We start from the raw sequence: 20,256 nt of genomic DNA on the forward strand, positions 1-20,256 counted from the left end.
AATTCGGTATTTAAAAATAACTCAGTAAAATATAAAACCGGAGGGGTTTTATTGTGCTTGTTGTTAGCTTGATTTAAAAGCCTTAAAAAAAAAAAACTACTTTTGAGTATGATATCAATGATTTACACCAAATAAATTTAAGAAAAATTAAGATGTGTTTTCGTTTGTGATTGCATGCAAACTGTTCTGTAAACCTTTTAATATGTTTGATTGAAATAAAAATAAGGACGGATCCCACAAAAACCCAAGAAGAAGAATAAGCTGACGTTATCCTATGCGACACTTACACTCCGGTGAGTAGAAATCTGCGTCTGTCAAAATGTTTTTGTACTCTAAAACCAAAAATAACTCCAAAGTGTTACGTTATAAAATTACTGATGGTAGTTTTAGGACTTAATGGCAGTAGGACTGTGATGCGAATGGTTGAAGACACGTTTGTAACTTTTTTTTTGCCGGAAAATATACGGTGGAAGCTAGCTAAATTAGCCTCTTGGAGGCTAATTGTACCTGTACACTGTACCTGTGCTTAATACGTTTAATTAGCCATGATAGAGTCACATAACAATGTTTATAGTCATTCTTGTTGTTGCCACTTTGTAATATTGGAGGGTTGCTAAAAACATCAGTGCCCCTAGGCTGTGATGATCTTTAAAGTTTTGAACCCTGTCTGAATACACTGATTGCAGCTGTAGGTCATTTACTTTAATTAAAAATGAACTTGCGTCAGTACAGGCAAATTTCTTTCCTCCTGTCTATGGTATTTATTGCTGTTGCAAGCCAGATGAAGAGAAGTAAAGAGCTGAGAACCTGATCTTTGAACAGACAGAGACCATAGCTGAGGAGCAGCCTGGGATGCTTACTGAGGAGCATCCAATGATGATACCAGAGAACCAGGAAGTGACTGTGATAGTGCTTGATTTGGTTCCTGTTTCTCATCCTGTTGTCCCATCCTCTCAGTCTTTTCAGAAGAAGAAAAGACCCAGAAGCATCTCTCCAGCTGCCTCTCCTCTCCTCTGCCTTTGTATTTTCTAAAAGGGCTTACTAGAGCTGTAATTACTTCCACATGCATGTCATTGAGTGTGTTTCTTTTTCACTTATGTTTCTGCACATATAGTGTATTTTCTAGGTAATAAGAGAAATTGTAGTTAACTTAATAGTTTTACTATTTTTACTACAAGTGGAGTAATAACACTTGTGCTTATGTTGAGCAGTTAAATGGCTACAACACTACGTTAAGCAGTCCCAGTGATTCTGTAGTATCTAACATAACCAAGACATCTTTTTGGATCTTCTACTTTTCTTTTCTTTTTTTATTAATATGTGCAGCTCTGACTTATTTCTTAAGCCAAAGAATGCACAAAGTGTGTACTGGTGGAACAATTTCTTATCCTTGGTCAATTGAATGCGGTTCAGTTTGTCTGTCAATGTCTTTATTAAAAAGAAATAAGTTAAATAAAATTTCAGTACTTGTCAAAGTGATCTTTTAATGCGGTATTCAGGTATGATTTTGTTTAATGACATGCATTTATGCAAATCGTAAAGGCATGATTTTATAAACAAAACAGCATCTAATTTAGTGGACTCTTCAGGACATGTTCTGTATCCATCAGCTGATGACAAGTCAGTAATGAAACATATTAAAATGTTGGATGAACAAGAGTGGTTTCAAAAAAGATGTGTGTTAGTGGAAGAGACAGTATTCAAAACTTTTCTGTGGTCAGAATTTACTGTATTCAAGAAGTTTATGTTTTCTTGTAATACATCCAGCTAATTTCCAAGTACATGATTTCTGCTTCTTTGAATGCAGTCAGATTTTAAAATAGTTGTTAAAAAGACTTGCTGATTTTTCTAATCGTTTTGAAAAGCCAGTTTCGAGTAACATATTTGTCTGGGACATAATTACTTGAATGAATGATAGAGAAAAAATTTAGATTAGAATGATCCAAATTCAACCATCTTACCCAAATCCAGACTATTCTATTCTTTTGGTGGTAAATTGAATAATTCTTAAAATACATATTATTAAATTAACTTGACATGTGTGGACACAATTTTATTGACAGGTTTTATTTTATTTTGGGGTGGTATTGACATGACTGAAAAAAAAAACAACATATATCACATGGTAACATTTGTGTCATCTACAAAGTTTCATGAGATGCATTTATGGCTGCGGCTCATAATAGTTATTTTATCTCAGAGTCAGTGGTCATTCACTTCAGATTACAATGGGTACAAGGAGTCCCTTGTACACATTTGTCCTCCTTAGACAAATGTGTACAAGGCACTCCTATGAAGGTAGTGTGGACAGAGCAGAAGACATTGATATTTGCATTAAAATAAGCACTAAACATTTACTCCACTGCACCTCCCTTTGTGTTTGTTTTCTGCTTCTCTAAATTTTAGCTACCAGTGTTTGTAGTGAAGAAGCGGTCAATACATTCGGTTTGCTTGTTAAATTCACAACTTTACTTTCAAGATATTTTCTTTTTATTAATTATAGAGATTGGGTAAAGAACATCAAACTCTAAGTCAAATGATATCCATCAGCCATCTATACATGTATAGATGGCAACAACTTCCCCCCCAACAGAGTTGGGGGGGAAGTTGGAAGTTGTTGAACAATTGAATGTATTTTACATTCAATTGTTTGACCACATGTGTAGCCAGCATTGTAGTAAACTGTCTTTTTAAGGAGAAATAACATATTTGTGGAGGAACAAACTCGAACTTCCCTCCCAACCCTGTTCAATCCAGTGATCAGATGGTGAGGCAGGCCAAATGAGCTCTCTGGCCTCTACCCAGATAGCACAGAATGATTGAAACAACATTGAATCAATGTCAGCCAGAAACATTGAATCAACGTTGAACGCTGAAATTGAAACAACATTGAAAGTGGTCGGTGACTTGTATGTTGAATCAACGTTAGGGTTTCAACCATAACTGACATTATATCAATGTTGATTCAACCATCATCTGTATGTCAACTTGTATGCATATTTGTGTTGATATTACATTGAATCAGTTATGAATCAATGTTGATTCTACATTATATCAATGTTGAGTCAACCATCATCTGAACGTGGATCTGCATCCGGATTTCGGTTGATTCTACATTGAATCAATGTTGATTCAACACTCATTTGACTGTAGATCTGCATGCATATTTGTGTTGATTCTACATTGAATAAGTTAGGAATCAATGGTGATTCAACCATCATCTGAACGTGGATCTGCATGCAGATTTGTGTTGATTCTACATTGAATCAATGTTGATTCAACACTCATTTGACTGTGGATCTGCATGCAGATTTGTGTTGATTCTACATTGAATACGTTAGGAATCAATGGTGATTCAACCATCTTCTGAACGTGGATCTGCATGCATATTTGTGTTGATTCTACATTGAATCAATGTTGATTCAACACTCATTTGACTGTGGATCTGCATGCAGATTTGTGTTGATTCTACATTGAATACGTTAGGAATCAATGGTGATTCAACCATCTTCTGAACGTGGATCTGCATGCATATTTGTGTTGATTCTACATTGAATCAATGTTGATTCAACACTCATTTGACTGTGGATCTGCATGCAGATTTGTGTTGATTCTACATTGAATAAGTTAGGAATCAATGGTGATTCAACCATCATCTGAACGTGGATCTGCATGCATATTTGTGTTGATTCTACATTGAATCAATGTTGATTCAACACTCATTTGACTGTGGATCTGCATGCAGATTTGTGTTGATTCTACATTGAATAAGTTAGGAATCAATGGTGATTCAACCATCATCTGAACGTGGATCTGCATGCATATTTGTGTTGATTCTACATTGAATCAATGTTGATTCAACACTCATTTGACTGTGGATGTACATGCAGATTTGGGTTGTTTTTATATTGAATGAAAGCTAAGGATTTATGTACATTTTACGTCTGATAGGTCTACATCATAACATGCCACTAAAAGTTTCTTCACTGGTGTTAAACACTGTATTATTGGCAGATGATGCGTAAACTGTGTACAAAAGTTTAAAAATGACAACATGGGTTTGATTTAACATTTTATTTAAGAAAAGAGGGACAGATCTTTAAACATATTTGATTCCTTTTTGACTGTCAAAACAACAGTATGTTGTCCACAGAAGAACAGAGTCCATGAGGTTAAGCTTTGTACTGTATGAAGTAGGGAAACAGTACAAGTTGTGGTATCCCCAGTTTGCCTCTGGTTGGCATCACTTTGATTCCTTGTGATGTCTTCCTCTCGTTCTGGCGCATAATGAAACCACTTCTTGACAGTTTTGCTGCAGTCCTCAAGAGTCAGCTTTCGGTCAAACTGCAGAGCAACAGCTGAAAAAAATAAAAGTGAGGAAGGTGCCGGTTAGAAATATGATAAACATTTGAAAAGTTCTGAAACACAATGAAAGATTAAACACTGTACTGGTTACAGGTCTGAGAACAAATACAAACCATATAGTTCCCCATGTACACTCACTGTTAAATTAATATCTTAATCTTTCATTAATATTTATCTTAATGTTTACATATACAACTGCATTTACCCATCAAGCTGCAGTATAGTGTAGGATTTATGATATTGATATTAAATCAATATTTAAAATAAAGGGCTGTTTATCAGAAAACCTAACAATAAAACTCAGGGAGGATCAGGTTTATTTAACACACCAGAGACAAATAAATCGAACAAAAGGTGATTTATAGTGTAGTTGGAAAAATTATAATTTATACAGAATAAACTTCCATCAAATAGCTGGTTCAATCTTCCATCAACTACAAATATTTCCAAATAAGTTGATTAAATTCCTTAAAAAGTGTCTATATGCTATTTAAGATCCCACACAAGTAACAATAGTCCAGTTCAATTTAACCAGTTACCAATCCAAGGATCAACAGACTGAATCAGTCATTAGCAGGTTTAGTTCAGTGTTTCACCTGCCTTACATGTTAAGTGTTTCCCTTCTGCCTCACCTGGATTGAATCTGTGGATGATTAACAACCTTCTGCACTTCTTGATGGCTGCAGACGGTCATGTAATCATCCAACTCAGCTGTTCTGGTACAGAGGCTCATTTAAGCACGTCCCTAAGCACATCATAATAAAAAGTTAAAAACAAGTGATTACTATCACAACAATTTAAAGCCCACCTGGAGCAGCCAGCCTTACACTTCCTTGTCCACCACATGTTCTCCCAGACCAAACAATAGGCCCCGCCCTATTTTAAAAACTCAAATCCCACAAAATCTCGCAGAATTTCATACTTAGGCATGGAGTGGTGGGTAGGATGAAAATAATACAAAAGGAGACATGACCTCAATTATTAAAAATATCCATTTTGCCCCAAAATAACCAGGATTACTATGGGCACAAAACAATGCCCTTATTTTTCAATAAACACATTTAAGATCAAAGTAATATTGAAAAACTTACCATAAAAGTGCTCAGCGGAGAATTCAATTCAGAAGCCGGTAGCAAACAAGCCAGCAGCAAAGTGGCTTTTTGGTTGGGACAAACCACAAGTGTAAAATTGGGGAGGTGGACTGTACAACTCCTAGTACAGACTTGTAGATGTTTTTGTGTCAACACATTATGCACAGTCAGTAATAATATTTACAGACAAGTAAGAAAATGTACAGAAAGGAATCACAACCCACTGTTCTCAACATGTAGTGCTTAATTTGAAACATGATTAACCCCCACCTAGTAATAAAATGTTCTGACCCAGAGCTCAAGGAGGGGGAGGGAAGAAGGAATGAGAGGGGGTAAAGGGGAGAAGGTTGGGAGGAGCGGCTGGGTGGGGGAGGTTTGGGAGGGAGTAGGGGGGAGATGAGGAGGTGATGAGGGCTGCAACAAACTGCCCAGATTGCACACAACGGTAAATAAACGTTGAATTATAATCAGAATGGTTGATTTTTGGTTGAGGTCAACAACTGACGGTTGATCAACCATCAAACAACCATCCACCTCCAGCCAAGTAACCAATGTTGAAACTGTGTCATTGAGTCAATGTTGTTTTGTGGTTGAAATCTCATGAATGAAATGCTAATGTCTGATCAACGACTGATCAATGTTGAATCAATGTCAGCTGTTTTGCCACACCCCTTCCCCTCCTCTCCTCCTCATCAGAGCTCTGGGTCAGAGCATTTTATTAGTGAGTGGGGGGTATTACATTCTAAATTAACCTCTGTAAAGGATAGTGGGTGAAGATTCATTTCTGTACATTTTCTTTCTTTTTCATAAAAAAGTCCTACTGACCATTTGTGTGTGATATATTGACACAAAAACATCTACAACTTACTACAAGGAGTAAGGAGTGGAGCGGTCCACCCCCACCATTTACATGAGTGGGATGTCCCAAACACACAGCCACTTCGCTGTTGGCTTGTTGGCAAAAGATGTTAATTCAATGTTGAATTGCCATCATGTGCAATCTGGGCAGGCGCAGAGCTATGGGGGGGGGGGTGCTTAAATATCTGATTATAGACTGAGAAAGTCTGCTGCCTGTTGAGAAAGGTCTATTTAATGTTAAAGTTACTTTCCCTCAATGGAATATATACTAGTCAGTCCCAGTGACCATTTCACTCACGGTTTAGCCAATGTGTTTCCTGGGTAAAGATCAAACGAAAAACGCAGACCAACCTCCCCGCCCCTCGCTCAACAGTTTCTGGTAGCGCAGGCGATAAACGTCAGGGGCCTGGTGATTCGTTAGGGGTCCGGTAATTAGCCCCGCCCCCCGGCCCAACGCTGACTTGTTCCGCTAGTGAATCTGGGTACAGAACGGAATCACAACTCAGTGTTGTCAACACATAGTGCTTAAGTTAAAACGTGATTAACCCTCACCTAAAAGGGGTTGTGCTGTGGTGGTGCAGGGGTTAAGCACAAACCACAATCAAGGCCTCAGTCCTCAACACAGCTGTCACAGGTTCAATTCCTGACCTTGGCAACCTTTGCTGCATTACCCACTTTCCTGTCAATTAACTATCAAATAAAGGCCACTAGCCAAAACAATCTTTTAAAAAATAAAATGTGAAAAATGAAAAACCCTCACTTAAAATTAAAGTTGTTTCACCCGATTGAGGGGTAGATGGGCCCAGGTGGGGGGAAAGAGGTGTGTGTGTGTTTTTGGCGGGTGGAGGGAAGGGGGTTGGGCGTTTGAATGGCAGGCGGTGGTGAGGGGCGCAAAAAACACCTGAACACTTTGATTACTAGTTTTTCCCCAAACCTTATCCTCAAGGCAAACTGACCTGCATGCTTTCAGTTCAGCAAAACCTTGTTAATCAAATGTTAATTAAAATCATGTGTGCTGAATTAGGGAAATGGCTAAAACTTGCAGGGCAGTGTGCCTGGTGCCAGTGCTGAAAAACACTGGATTCGATGTGGCATTTCAATCAATGAATGTTAATTGGCTAGAATTGAATGGTTGTTTGATGGTTGATCCAGCTTCTGTCGTTGACCTGAACCATACATGCAGCCTTTGTGATCATAATTCAACATTAAATTAACATCGTGTGCTATCTGGGTAGTTCTTCCCCAAACCTTGACGTCAATCAAACTGACCTGCGTTTTTTCAGTTCAGCAAAACCCCGTTAATCAGACATCAATTAATATCATGTGTGTTGAATTAGGGAAATGCCTAAAACTTGTAGGGCCTGGAGGACCGGTGGTGAAACACACTGGATTTGACGTTGGCATTTCATTTATTTGATGTCAACCACAAAACAACATTGATTCAATGACACAGTTTCAACATTAGTTAATTGGCTAGAATTGAATGGTTGTTTTATAGTTGATCCACCATCAGTTGTCGACCTCAACCAAACATGCAACCTTTGTGATGATAATTCAACATTGAATTAACATATTTTCCAACAAGCCAACAGCGAAGTGGCTGTGTGTTTGGGACATCCCACTCATGTAAACGGTGGGGGTGGACCCCTCCACTCCTTGTAGTAAGTTGTAGATGTTTTTGTGTCAATATATCACACACACACAGTCAGTGAGAATTGTTATGAACAAGTAAGAAAATGTACAGAAAGGAATCACCACCGACTATCCTCTGCAGTGGTTAATTTAAATGTGATAACCCCCGCTCAGTAATAAAATACTCTGACCCAGAGCGCTGATGAGGAGGAGAGGAGGGGAAGGGGTGCGGCAATACATCTGACATTGATTCAATATTGATCAGATGTTGATCAGACATCAGCATTTCATTCATTAGATTTCAACCACAAAACAACATTGATTCAATGACACAGTTTCAACACTGGTTACTTGGCTAGAGGTGGATGGTTGTTTGATGGTTGATCCACCGTCATTTGTCGTCTTCAACCAAAAATCAACCATTAATCAGACTTCGGCATTTCAGTGATCAGATTTCAACCACAAAACAACGTTGATTCAATTTCACAGTTTCAACGGTTTGATTGGATGGTTGTTTGATGGTTGATCCACCGTCATTTGTCGACTTCAACCAAAAATCAACGATTCTAACTATTTTTCAACGTTGATTTAACATCATGTGCTATCTGGGTAGATTTCCCTATGAGATGCTCATCCCATTATTCACTACATTTGCCTGACGTGACCTAGCAAACAAATCAGTCTTTATTAATGACAGGGGAAGCTCGAACTTCCCCCCCCAACCCTGTTGGGGGGGAAGTTGTTGTCCATCTCCAGTGATCACTGAGCAGAATGCAGGGTTCATACCTGACAGGGCAACACAGAGGCACAGGACAAGTGGTCGCGCACACACACACCCATGCACTCGCACCCACATGTCACAGCTTAATCACTCTATTGGCCATCCCATACACACCTCCTTGTTCAATCAATATCTGTTCAAGCCTGTTGTCTCAGATGGAATGACCAGATTATATCTAAAACAGAATCCTATCTTCCACCCCTCCCCCTCATCTCTTCCTCTTCCTCTGAACACAAATGCCTGCCCTGTTTTAGCCTCTAAAATCTAAAGAAATTGACATTTGCAAACTAAATGATGTTCATATAGATTCTAAGAGGTTCTTTTACCCCTGTCACTAATAAAGACTGATTTGTTTGCTAGGTCACATCAGGCAAATGTAGTGAATAATGGGATGAGCATCTCATAGGGAAATCTAGAGGCCAGAGAGCTCATGTGGCCTGCCTCACCATCTGATCACTGGATTGAAACACACATGGTATTGTTAAGTGATCAGAAATTTTTAATGTACAGAAAACTTTGAGTTTGAGGAAGTAAAAGCATTTATTAACTTTCCCTAGATACTGACTCTTTGTCAGTATCAAGATACATTGCAGTCTCTAGGAAATACTCCAGATCAGAAAAAAGATGGTGAGGATGATAATTGTCAGGATGTTGCTGAAAAGTTATCAGGATGCTATACAGAGGAATGGAAAAAGCTTATGGACACCACATATTAGCTGAGCTCACAGGACCTTTATAGTGAATGAACATAGTGTTCACAACACTTCCAAATATTTGTGATGAAATACTTGAGGGAAACCACTAAACTATCTAGATTCAACATTTAGTTTTAACTCATACACTGAACAAATATAAAAACGCAAAACTATTTTTTTTTGCTCTCATTGTTCATGAGTTGAACTTAAAGATCTGAAACATTTTCTGATTGAGGGTACGACAGTGGTAGGAGTTTGCCCTGTAATTGGTTGATTGGCAGCTCAATTCCCAGTGTGCACAAGCAACGAGCTAGGCAGGTGTCACAGGCGCCTGTCTTGTCACTTGTCTTGGGCAAGTGTCTTTGAGCACACAATTCCCAGTGTACTCAATTCCCAAGGACACTGGGAATTGAGCACACTGTCAAGTCACTTGGGCAAGTCACTTGCCCAAGTGACTAATAATAGAAACAGAAAGTACAAATTCTATATCACTGCAATCTGAATATAAAAAACTTATGCAACACAGCTAAAATTATTTCCTATTCCATATTAGCATTTTTTATATAAGGACAGAGGACAAAATACTGTCTTTTAACTTTTTTACTTGAATATGCCACAGCTTTCAAAAAATACATAGATACAGTTCTACGTTAAAGTTTGTGATTTAATCTTTGCACATTCTATGGAAAAGAAGCCAAAGCTGCTTGTATTACATAAAAAAGTAAAATCTAAAATAATATCAACTGTCCTTAATCCGATTTCAGAACTGAGAAAAGATACTCATTTGAAACATTGATTTGGATTAAACCAGAGTGATAAGAAATTGTCCTCCCTCACTCTCATCACATTTACATTTTTCTATCATAATCATACATGATAAAAAGCAACCATTATAATCAGAAGAGAAGAAATAAACCTAAAATATTGATTCAAAACATTTTCTGTATTCAGTTCAAACAAATTTTATACACAGCATAGTGCCAAATAATTTTCTTGGTTTGAAATGACAGTAAATTAAACATGAAGAAGAAACAATAGTGGCAAATCAGTTAGGATTTATCTGATCAAAGAGAGTTTTCTTTCAAATCCTGAATAGCTGTAGACACAATGTACATGAAGATGGATTCCTGGATTGGATTGAATAGAAAGGCAACAACATATTTAAAATCTTTGGTAACAATAGTCAGAAAAACTAGTTTACAAAAACAGCATTTATAGATTAAGTACTTTGTCTTTACCTGCTTTAGCCTCTTTTTAGCAATTCATCTTGGAGTTTCTGGACCATTGTGAGCCCCTCTGAAACATCTAAAAACAATTTTTAAATTCTGCATTTCTGAGACAAATATTGATAAATTATTCATTTTACTTAAAGGGATAGCAGTTTACCTGGAAGAGAGTGGTCATCAATATTGAGTGAGACCTCAATTGATTCCTTCATGGTATTTTCCAGCATCTCCAAGATTTCAATCTAATTTGACATTAAAAGATTTATTACTTATGGTAGAATCAAAAGTTGACTTCAAAGTAAACTCATATATCGGTATTGTTTACAAAAACCTAATTTCATGCTGTTTAACTGAGAGGTTTATTTTTATTTAATTGTATGACTTTCCTAACTATATATGTTATATCACATCAAGACTCTCTTAAAAATGTATATCAACTGGTACCAGCTGCTTTTCCTAAAAGCAAGGAAAGTAGAACCCCGATTTACAGGTTTTAGCAAGTTTCTATGTGTGTGCAGCAAAACTTAGGCTGCATGTGGAACAAATGATCCATGGGTGATCTCAACACACTAGCTGCATTTGCATTACAAAAGTGTGTCGATATTTTTCTAATGTACAAAAACACAACTTAGCAATCACATTGTTTCAGTTAAATAAATCAAATTAAAATCACATGTGATTAAGCTTGTTCATGGTATAAGTAATGAAAAGTCATGGCAGTGATGGAAGTCAACACTTACATGAGATGCTGTATACTCATAACTCAGTTATGGCATAAGCATAGTCTATTAGCCACGATAGGAGATGTCGGCGTCTTATTCAGGTGTTTAAGTGACAAGCCCCTTAAACTTGGACACAGCTATGTATGTAACATTTTAGAGAAATTGTAGTTTGCGATTTTACAGGAAAACTATTTAACATGTTTGAATAAAACAAGTTTTGATGAACTGTGGGATGATGCGAGAGCTCTTGTAGAGGCAGCTGCATATTGTCCAAAAAAACCTAACACAAACCCTTATCCTCCTACAACTTCCTGTTGTCTTCTTTGTGGTTTGCACTAGTAGTAGCCAGTCGTATCCAGTGTCCACATGACGTGAGTAATGTGAAAAATTATTTCCATTGTATCTTTGCAAAATACATTTATATCAGTACAGCAAAGAAACCATCTCATTCTAGAACAAAACTTATGTTTCCATTAAGCAAATTTATTTATGTGATATTTATGTGATTTCAATTTGCACAATTCTATGGTTCATGGAAAAGCAGCTGGTGTCACAAGTTCCCTGGACCTGCTGAAACTCAAGCAGGCACAAGGGCATTTATAAAAAGTTTTACACCTCCGTAACTGACTTTGGCCTGTTTTTAATTAAAAAGGTAACTGATGCATAATAAACCTTTAATCTTCCATACCATTGAATGTAACTACAACTATTTATGGAGAAAATATACCAAAAAGATCCAACAACGTGTTAGTATTAGTGTGGACACCATTAGACAAATCACCTCTTGATTTAATTTCAGCATTCAGTCATGTATGCTGAATGCTGTCAAATATTAGTTTAAGTGTATGCATAACATGTACGGGATGAGCTTACTCTACCATTTTGTGTAGACACACTTTTTTCACGACAGAATTGTTTGTTTTTGTAAAATGGAGTCTTAAAGAACAAACAAACAGTGCACTAAGCAGTGGGATTATTCCTTATACAATAGTCTTATAGAATAGAGCCACTTTAGGGACATGTGGGAAAAAATTTATTTTGCGTTCCTTCGCAATAATTTTCTGTTACCTTGCAAAGCTTTCACGTTCCCTTGCAAAACTTTTGCAATAGGTTTTGCGTTCTCTCACAACAATGTACTGATCAGTTCATGTGGCATAACTGAATACTGAAAGTCTGCCTTAGGTGGCAGGTCTGCCACCTATGGAAATCTAATCTGCTATTAGATTTCCATAAGGTTTTTCCATGTATGTTAATATCCCGTTTGCGAGATATCTGAAGTTTTATATCTTATTCTTTAGGAAAGACATGCATTTGCTTATTGCGAGAAAACACAAAACCTATTGTGAGGGAATGCAAAAGAAAAAAAAAAATCCTCCATGTCCCCTCTGTAGAATTCGGTAGCCCTTTGTAGGGCTCTGTAGAGTTGAGAGTTTTGATAGGAAAGAAAAAAATATGTTAATTTCAATGCATTAACTGTAACACACCATCAAGCTGCAATGCAGGGCCAACATGGCATCTTTAGCCTTTTCAAACATGGTGCTCTTTGATTCCTGGACATGTCTCCATATAGTATTCTTCATATTTTCCACTGAACCAGGTCCTGAAAATCCTGCTGCTTCTGCAAAGCAGAAAATTAATGTGTGTTTTAATACAAAATAACAAAGAAAGGATGAGCGTGGTGTTCTAATGACTTTTTATCATATTAGTTAGTCTCACCATTATAGCACACTTTCATCATTTCCTCAATTGTCTTTATCAGACTGCGGTAGATATTTTTTTTTCCGCTTACGAATCAGTTTAATCAGCTCTGTCTTAATTTGTTTTTCCTAAGAAAAATGTAAAAGACATATTAGCAGATGTTGAGAATAATACTTTTAACTATATGTAAGTTGATAAATAATTTTCTGACAATTGAAAATCCATTTAATAAAATATCTCTGTCAGTATGTTACTTATCTTATCAGTTACCTCTGACTTCAGAAACTTCAGCTGCAGTTCAACATCACTGTACTTTTGTTTTAGCGCTTCAGTATCAAGTGAAAAATTCTTGATTACTCCGTTGAAAGGACCACATTTCCCATCATTCCTGAAAGATATATTGAGGTTATGTTAGCCTGATGTCTTTCTCTCATATTTAGACTCTTTCTATGCTCATGAAGTTCTTACGGGAACGTTTTTCTGAATTCCTCATCAATGCTGTCAGTCAGGGGTGAGATCAGTTTCATGTTGAGGTTTATTTCTTTCCCTTTTTTAGGTTTCCAGATGCCATTATTTTCAACCACTTTTTTTAGTGTCTGATAATAATCACAGCCACTCTTTGGCCTTTTTTTAATTGTCTGAGGAAGCAAATTGAAAATTACTGAGGTTAATATCCCAAATATGAACTGTGATAAAATATTAATAAATGTAAATAGGTATTAATACATACTGGTGAATACAGAAAGGGCTTCAAGATTGTATAATCTGCACAATCTTGTTGGGATTTTTTAACTCCTCCTTGAAGGCAGATTTCAAAGGCATTGTTACTCTCCTCCATTTTCTTTCTGATTGACTCAATTTGGTGGCTTAGGTTACTCTGAAGGTCAATACACACATCTTCATTTCTTCTATCCTTAAAAAAAGAAAGAAAACAAACTTTATTGTAATATCCTTTTACTTTATCAAATCCTGTTACTCAAGCAATAAGCTTGGTTAGGCAATATTTAAACAAATCTTTTACTTTTATGGTCATTTTAGTTTTATATAAATCATAATGTCTGAACACTACCTGACACACAGCTTACACACTGACACTAATTTTCATAAATCAACAACTTTTAAGCAGCAACACTACATTTCCAGGTAACTTTTCTTTATCAGTCTCCCAGCTTGAATTTGTGCTGTTGTGGAAATTTAGGCTTCAATTCTCCTTCAGAAAAATAAGAGACACATAAAAAACAAATATGTGTATGTCAATTAAGATTATGTTAAAGTTGCTTATGTTATCCAGAGCTATCTCTGTTATGCCATGGTGGCTTTATGATTATGATTGACCCAACATGTTCTCATCAAAGGTCTCCCCCCTGTCTCATTGCCTAGTTTCCTGTTTAATCACTCTCAAATAAAGCCCACAAGAGCCAATAAAACCTTAAAATTTTGACATACCAAACTTTAACACAAAGCCTAACGTATACTAAGTGACAACTCCTATGGCTTGGATGAGTCAAGCGTCTTGGTTTTAAAGAGAAACCTTTCCTTCTGACTAGTTTCACTCTCTGAGGCAGATCATCAACATATATGAGCGCATTAATCAAAAAGGCAGACTTGAGGGGTGGGAAATGCTATCCATTATTATAAAAAAGATGTTCCTTTGAGACATCAGAGAAACTCTTTAGCTCTATTTCATTTCCTTTATTTAACCAGGTAAACCCCATTGAGATCTAGATCTCATTTTCAAGGGGGACCTATAAATACCAAAAGCATCTTATGATTTGATGTTTCCTCTTAAGAAAAAGATCACATTATTGAAATAACACAGAATTCCAGGTTTGACACCATCAGTAGTCCTTATTTAAAATTGAGACTAATACTACATTCTTCCCAGGATTTATGAATTTCAGAATAAGATTAAAATAAGAGGAACTATATACAGGCTTTCAGACAAAACAACTTGTAAAACGGCCAACAAGGCCACATTCTTATAGTGGCTGAAGAACTTGCTTAATAAATGCCAACAGAACCAACAAGTTCTTGCAAAATTACTCAAAGTTCACATTCTTCATTTCAGCATGGAATCCTGAGGTCATAATCTGGCTCGCTGTTCATGGTTTAATTTGTGCTGTGTGCACATTTATATGTCCACTTAACATTTTAGAATAATAATTTCCTTGTTTGGACTTTTCTTCTTGTCTTATGCTCAGGAGCATAGTCTTACCATGTTCCTGGATCTGGCTCCTTGAATCAAAGAAAGAATCCCTTGAGCTCCAGACAAGTAGTTTAACATCTCTGAATGTTTGTCATTGAGAATTTGCAAAAATTCTTGAAGTCTGGGTATTTCTGTGAAAACAAAATTATTTTTATAATCTGTTTCTAATCATACTCTTACAGTGAATATCAAACAGACTTCTGCAATTTGTACATTTATGTGAAAAGTATTTTAATCCTTAAAATGGGGACAATTCACCTACCGGAGTCTTTCGGACTAAGATGCTTCTTTGTGACAAACGCTTTGGAGCTCACTGTGAACACTTCGAAATAGTCGTCACTGAAATGTTTCTAAGAAAAAAGTGTTGATGAATGCAATCTTGTTTTTGAGTGGTCATTTTTTGTTTCACATATTCTGCCAGACTTTGGAGCTCACCTCAACTGTGGTTAGTTTCTTGAATTCGTTGTTCAGTAATTTTTTGGCTTCCATGTTTCTTTGGAGTATAGCAGTCAAAGTATCAGATCTGGAGGTAAAAGAAAGGAAGAAAGAATGTCATGTCAAGAAGGCCTGTCACACATATGAATCACAATTGCTTCATAGCAGGACCAGTGTATCTTCCTTCATGTAAAAGACACTATTCCTTTACATTGGCTGTAAAGGAATAGTGTCTTTTACTTCCCCTTCTTGCTTAAAACCATGCACTGTGAGTGTACTGACCAAAACGTTCAGCTATAACTTATAAAGTATAAATCACTAAATGATTTTTAGCCAAAAAGAAATTTCTGAGTTGTCATGAGGTCCAAATCATCTAGAGCTCTCTTACATCCCGTACTTGCTTAGAACATCTTAAAAAACAGATATGAATAAAAGTGTGAAATTAAGCCTCTATCTAGTTTGAATTGGCAAAATAAAATTAAAATCAGATTTTCTGTACAATCAATATCAATATTTTAACACGTTTCTTTTATGCAATGCTTTTATGTTTATGCCATTAAGTTCTATTTTCAGCAAATTGTTAAAGGCATTTATTACTTTCCAATTTTATTTCCTTTAATTCCCTGTTAAAAACTTTGGATTTCTTGTGTATAAATGGTGCTATGAAATAAAATAATGTTGCTGTCAAAGGATAGGCCTGAAGGATCAAACTGCTCATTTTTGAGTTAGGAGATATGGCTAGAGCTGTGGTGTGAATTAAGTATAAGAAAGAGGTGGAAATATGCTGGTAATGGTAAATGTTAGAGTTAGGCACATATAAAATCATTATAAATATATGTTACTATTACTGGTGTTGAATATTTGAGAACCACCTTGTCTAAAATTAAATGGTTTATTGAACTATGGCCTTTTAGCATATCAGCCAACTTACTGATCTGGTAAATCTTCAATGATGTCAGTCTTGGTGCAGATAAAGTGAATGTGCCGACACTCGCCACCGTTTCCAAGGAGACTACTTGCACTTTTCAGGATTTCCCAGGATTCTTTCTCTGATGCTGCTCTGTTGATTTCAGTGACAATCCACACAGTAGAGCAGTTTCCAACAATCTGAAGTGGCATTACATATATAGTAATAAAGAACTGCTAATATAGGATTCAGTGAAAAACACAATAATCAAGTACAAGTTACCTCTTTCCACATTTCATCTCTATTTTTATTGCGGTCTCCATTCCCAGGAAGGTCCACAAGTGTGACATGTTGGAGAAAATTATTACGTGGCACCTTGACAGTGACACACTTCACCAGGGGCCAAAACCACCTCTTTACATCTCCATATTCCCCGTATTTTGTGTTACTTCTTGTGTATTTCATAATTTCTGCAGATAATTCTGCAGACTGCAAAACAAAAAGAAACAAACAAACAAAAACAATGTTTGTAATAAATTCATTGCCCTCAAAATCTTCAGGCATAATTCTGGCAAGATGACTTCTCCATGTGAAAGGTAGAATTCATTTAAATTAAACTATGACCACAGTAAATTAAACTTAAAAATCATAATCCAAAATTAAATATGGTGAAATAAGTGCACTCTAGGAAAGGGATGATTCAAACTAAATATTACCAGCAAAAATGTGATTTGGCAATAAATCACAATGGCAATAATAAACTCATCCCTTTCATTGGGTGTTTTCTGCTTTAAAAACAGCAGTTATCAAACTACTGCTAAAAGAGAGCAATCTGGACAAATCACTACAGCAGAATTACAGGCTGATCTCCAACCTTCATTCGTCAACAGTGAAATGGCTTCCAAATGATAGCCAACCACTTTGACGTCTTTTAGGGTTAATACTACCCTCGTCAAAGTGTTCATTGACATCCATATAAACACAGACTGTGGAAAAACCACAGTGCTGGTTCTGTTGGACCTCAATGCAGCTTTTAACACTGCTGACAATGACATATTACTGGAAAGACTGGGTCGGACTCTCTGGCTGGTTTGTATTTTACCTAAAGAACAGCGATTACTTTGTTTCAGTAGGTAACTTCTCATCGAAGACAGTTAAAAAGTCGGCCTTCCATCACCCAAAGAACATTTCCAGGATTAGAGAACTAGTGTCTCAGCAAGATGTAGAGGAACTCATTCATGTGTTTTTCTTTATTCACATTGATTACTCCAACAGTGTCTTTACAGGTCTGCCTAAAAAAAATCAGTCCTCCAGCTGCAGCTGATCCAGAATGCTGCTGCTTGTGTTGACTAAAACCAGAAAGTTAGAGCACACGACACCAGTTCAAAAGTCCCTACACTGGCTTCCTGTAGCTCAGAGAATAGACTTTAAAATACTGTTGCTAGAGTATAAATCACTGAATGGCTAAGCGCCACAATACATTAAAGATCTGCTATTGTTGAATCAACCTTCCAGACCTCTGAGGTATTTTTGTTTTTTTATGATGTAAAGCACTTTGAAATGCCTTGTTGCTGGAAATTGCTATAAAAATACAATTTGACTGATTGTCATTTCTAAGAATAGCAGCTGGTGGAATAACATTTTCTTGAAACATTTGTCAAGAGCTCTGAGAGTGCCAGTTTATAAAACAGACATCTTAGCAGGTCTTGCTAGAATCTTGTGAACCATCACTTTCAATGTTGCATCTTTGCTTCACCAACAAGTCACTGAGTATCAGAAAAATTATTGCATATTTTCTTCTTACTGATTCGCATGTCAAAGTTTTCCTTGTTGCCTTAAGAAATTCTGGAATTTCCCTGAAGTATCTCTGGTCCATGAGTTGCTCAGTAGATTTCTGTTTCCAGTCTTCTCCATATAGTGCTGACAGTTTTTCAACAAGATCATGATATTCATCATTATCATCATCATCCATCTCCTGATCTGCATCATCTTTATGAAACTGGTCTATGTTGCTCAACTCATCTTCCCACTCCTGAAAAAAATAAAATAATAAAAATCTATTGATGAAGTTTAATTTTATGAGACATACATTTATGAAACTTTATTTTAATTTAAATAAGAATATAGAGCCACAGTTTACCTCTTTTGTAATGAACTCAATCTCTGCCTCATATTTTTGGTTGCACCTGTTAGCCTCCACTTTAATCATGACTGAGGTACAGGCACTGACACTTCCAGAGGGTAAAAGCCCCTTCTCTTCAATGACAGCATTTATTAAAGACGTCTTTCCAGCTCCAGTTTTACCAAAAACACCGACCAGTTCTCTTTTGTCAGTCTCAAGATTCCTGATTTTAGATCTGTTGAGCATTTAAATCTTCATGTAATCATTAAACTGTGAAGTAAAATAATGTAAATGATCTAAAAACATGGGTTCAAAATAGCTTATGACAATAGCTTATGAAAGGTCTATATTTTAAAAAAATTATCCATCATGTAATAACTGTCACTTGAGGAGAATACTTGTAAATTAGGTCCAGGCAAACACAAGCAGTGATTTCTAATCCCTTAATAAATAAGTGTTCAAATTCAGTACTGCACATTTGTTAGATTTTTAATATTTTAGCAAGATTTTCATATTATATATGTATCTGCACTTTTGTCATAGACAGCAAGAACCTCCATGATGAAACAAAATTGTTATAATTTAATAAAGCTGTAATACTATACATTATCACTATGTAAAATCAAAATTTCATTAAAAAAATATAATTTTATAACAACTTAAAGAGTGTAGATTTCCTGTTCAAGATTACTTACAGTAAATAAGTAAATAAAACAGTAAACTTTGGAGGGAACAGTGTGTAAAGTACAATGACCACTTTATAGACCAATCAAAAACTCTTTACAAACATAGAATTAAAATAATCTTCAAATTGAAGCCATTCATAAAACCATGTTATAGTAAACAAAGACTGCATATAAAAATTACAGAGAACAACAGTTTTGAAAATCTAAAAAAAAACACCAAAGTGTTTCTGTCACACATGAAACTTGAAATAATTTGAAGACTTATAGATTAACCAAAAACAAAATGCTTTGTGACCTTGTTGTAACTTACCTCAGGAACTCGTTAACCTCCGTGTTCTCTTGGTTGTCTAGTTTGTCATAGACATTGTCCATCATGTTTTTCACATCAGAGAATTTTTTTAATTCTGTTAGAAAAAATGTAAAACTGTTAGAAGGATAAATTGCAATTGTAATTGAAGAGTATCAGTCCTTTCAGTATTAGAGCCTTTACCCAAAGGAAGTAAAATATCTGCAGTTTTACACATTTTACAAATAAAATATTTGTACCTAAAAAGAAGTTAAAACAAAAACTATGCATTTATTTAGACATAAATAGTTTAATTATGCTTTCACAATTAATTAATTTCACAAAATACCTGCAAAGGAGGCACTCTCACGCTGGCGTTTCACTGCCGGTTGGCATTTGCTGGATTCACCCTGAAGGTCAATCTTTCTTTTTCCTTGGTACAAAAATAGAGAAACCAAGTTCCTGGGTTGATTTCTAGACAGATATCTTGTGTAACAGTATAAGATTCTGTATAACTCACCTGTGTCAGTGGTGGATGGGAATGTC

The 20,256-nt window shown here is 36.1% G+C and overlaps 1 protein-coding gene, 1 long non-coding RNA gene and 1 pseudogene across 3 annotated transcripts; all 3 read right to left on the reverse strand.

Moving 5' to 3' along the window:
- Nucleotides 1-4,059: 4,059 nt before the first annotated feature.
- On the reverse strand, nt 4,060-5,787 carry LOC148158020 (uncharacterized). The gene is made up of 3 exons (XR_015764023.1): nt 5,457-5,787; nt 4,998-5,110; nt 4,060-4,358 (listed from the first exon to the last, which is right to left on the reverse strand). It is a non-coding gene; the product is annotated as an uncharacterized LOC148158020 (long non-coding RNA).
- A 4,220-nt stretch (nt 5,788-10,007) lies between these two features.
- Nucleotides 10,008-15,788, reverse strand: LOC148158021 (nuclear GTPase SLIP-GC-like; annotated as a pseudogene). Its single transcript, XR_015763991.1, has 11 exons — nt 15,710-15,788; nt 15,537-15,624; nt 15,284-15,405; nt 13,799-13,981; nt 13,537-13,706; nt 13,339-13,456; nt 13,087-13,196; nt 12,855-12,988; nt 10,809-10,890; nt 10,661-10,727; nt 10,008-10,549 (listed from the first exon to the last, which is right to left on the reverse strand). The product of XR_015763991.1 is annotated as a nuclear GTPase SLIP-GC-like (transcript).
- An 848-nt stretch (nt 15,789-16,636) lies between these two features.
- LOC148158022 (nuclear GTPase SLIP-GC-like) lies at nt 16,637-19,823 on the reverse strand. Its single transcript, XM_088007887.1, has 5 exons — nt 19,735-19,823; nt 18,757-18,973; nt 18,421-18,648; nt 16,899-17,105; nt 16,637-16,816 (listed from the first exon to the last, which is right to left on the reverse strand). The coding sequence occupies exons 1-5, from the start codon at nt 19,797-19,799 to the stop codon at nt 16,637-16,639; spliced, it is 897 nt and encodes a 298-aa protein (XP_087864013.1). The 5' UTR covers nt 19,800-19,823.
- Nucleotides 19,824-20,256: the final 433 nt, after the last annotated feature.

Source organism: Poecilia mexicana, unplaced genomic scaffold (assembly GCF_051168715.1).
Source record: "Poecilia mexicana isolate PSO_F unplaced genomic scaffold, ASM5116871v1 scaffold_8, whole genome shotgun sequence".
In the NCBI taxonomy this organism is placed as follows: domain Eukaryota; kingdom Metazoa; phylum Chordata; class Actinopteri; order Cyprinodontiformes; family Poeciliidae; genus Poecilia; species Poecilia mexicana.

Coding starts and splice junctions, on each gene's coding strand:
- LOC148158022 (XM_088007887.1), bottom strand. CDS start 19,799: ATGATGGACAATGTCTATGACAAACTAGACAACCAAGAGAACACGGAG. Junction 18,974..19,734: donor GAGGTTAACGAGTTCCTGAG/GTAAGTTACAAC, acceptor AATGCTCAACAG/ATCTAAAATCAGGAATCTTG. Junction 16,817..16,898: donor GAGATGAAATGTGGAAAGAG/GTAACTTGTACT, acceptor ATGCCACTTCAG/ATTGTTGGAAACTGCTCTAC.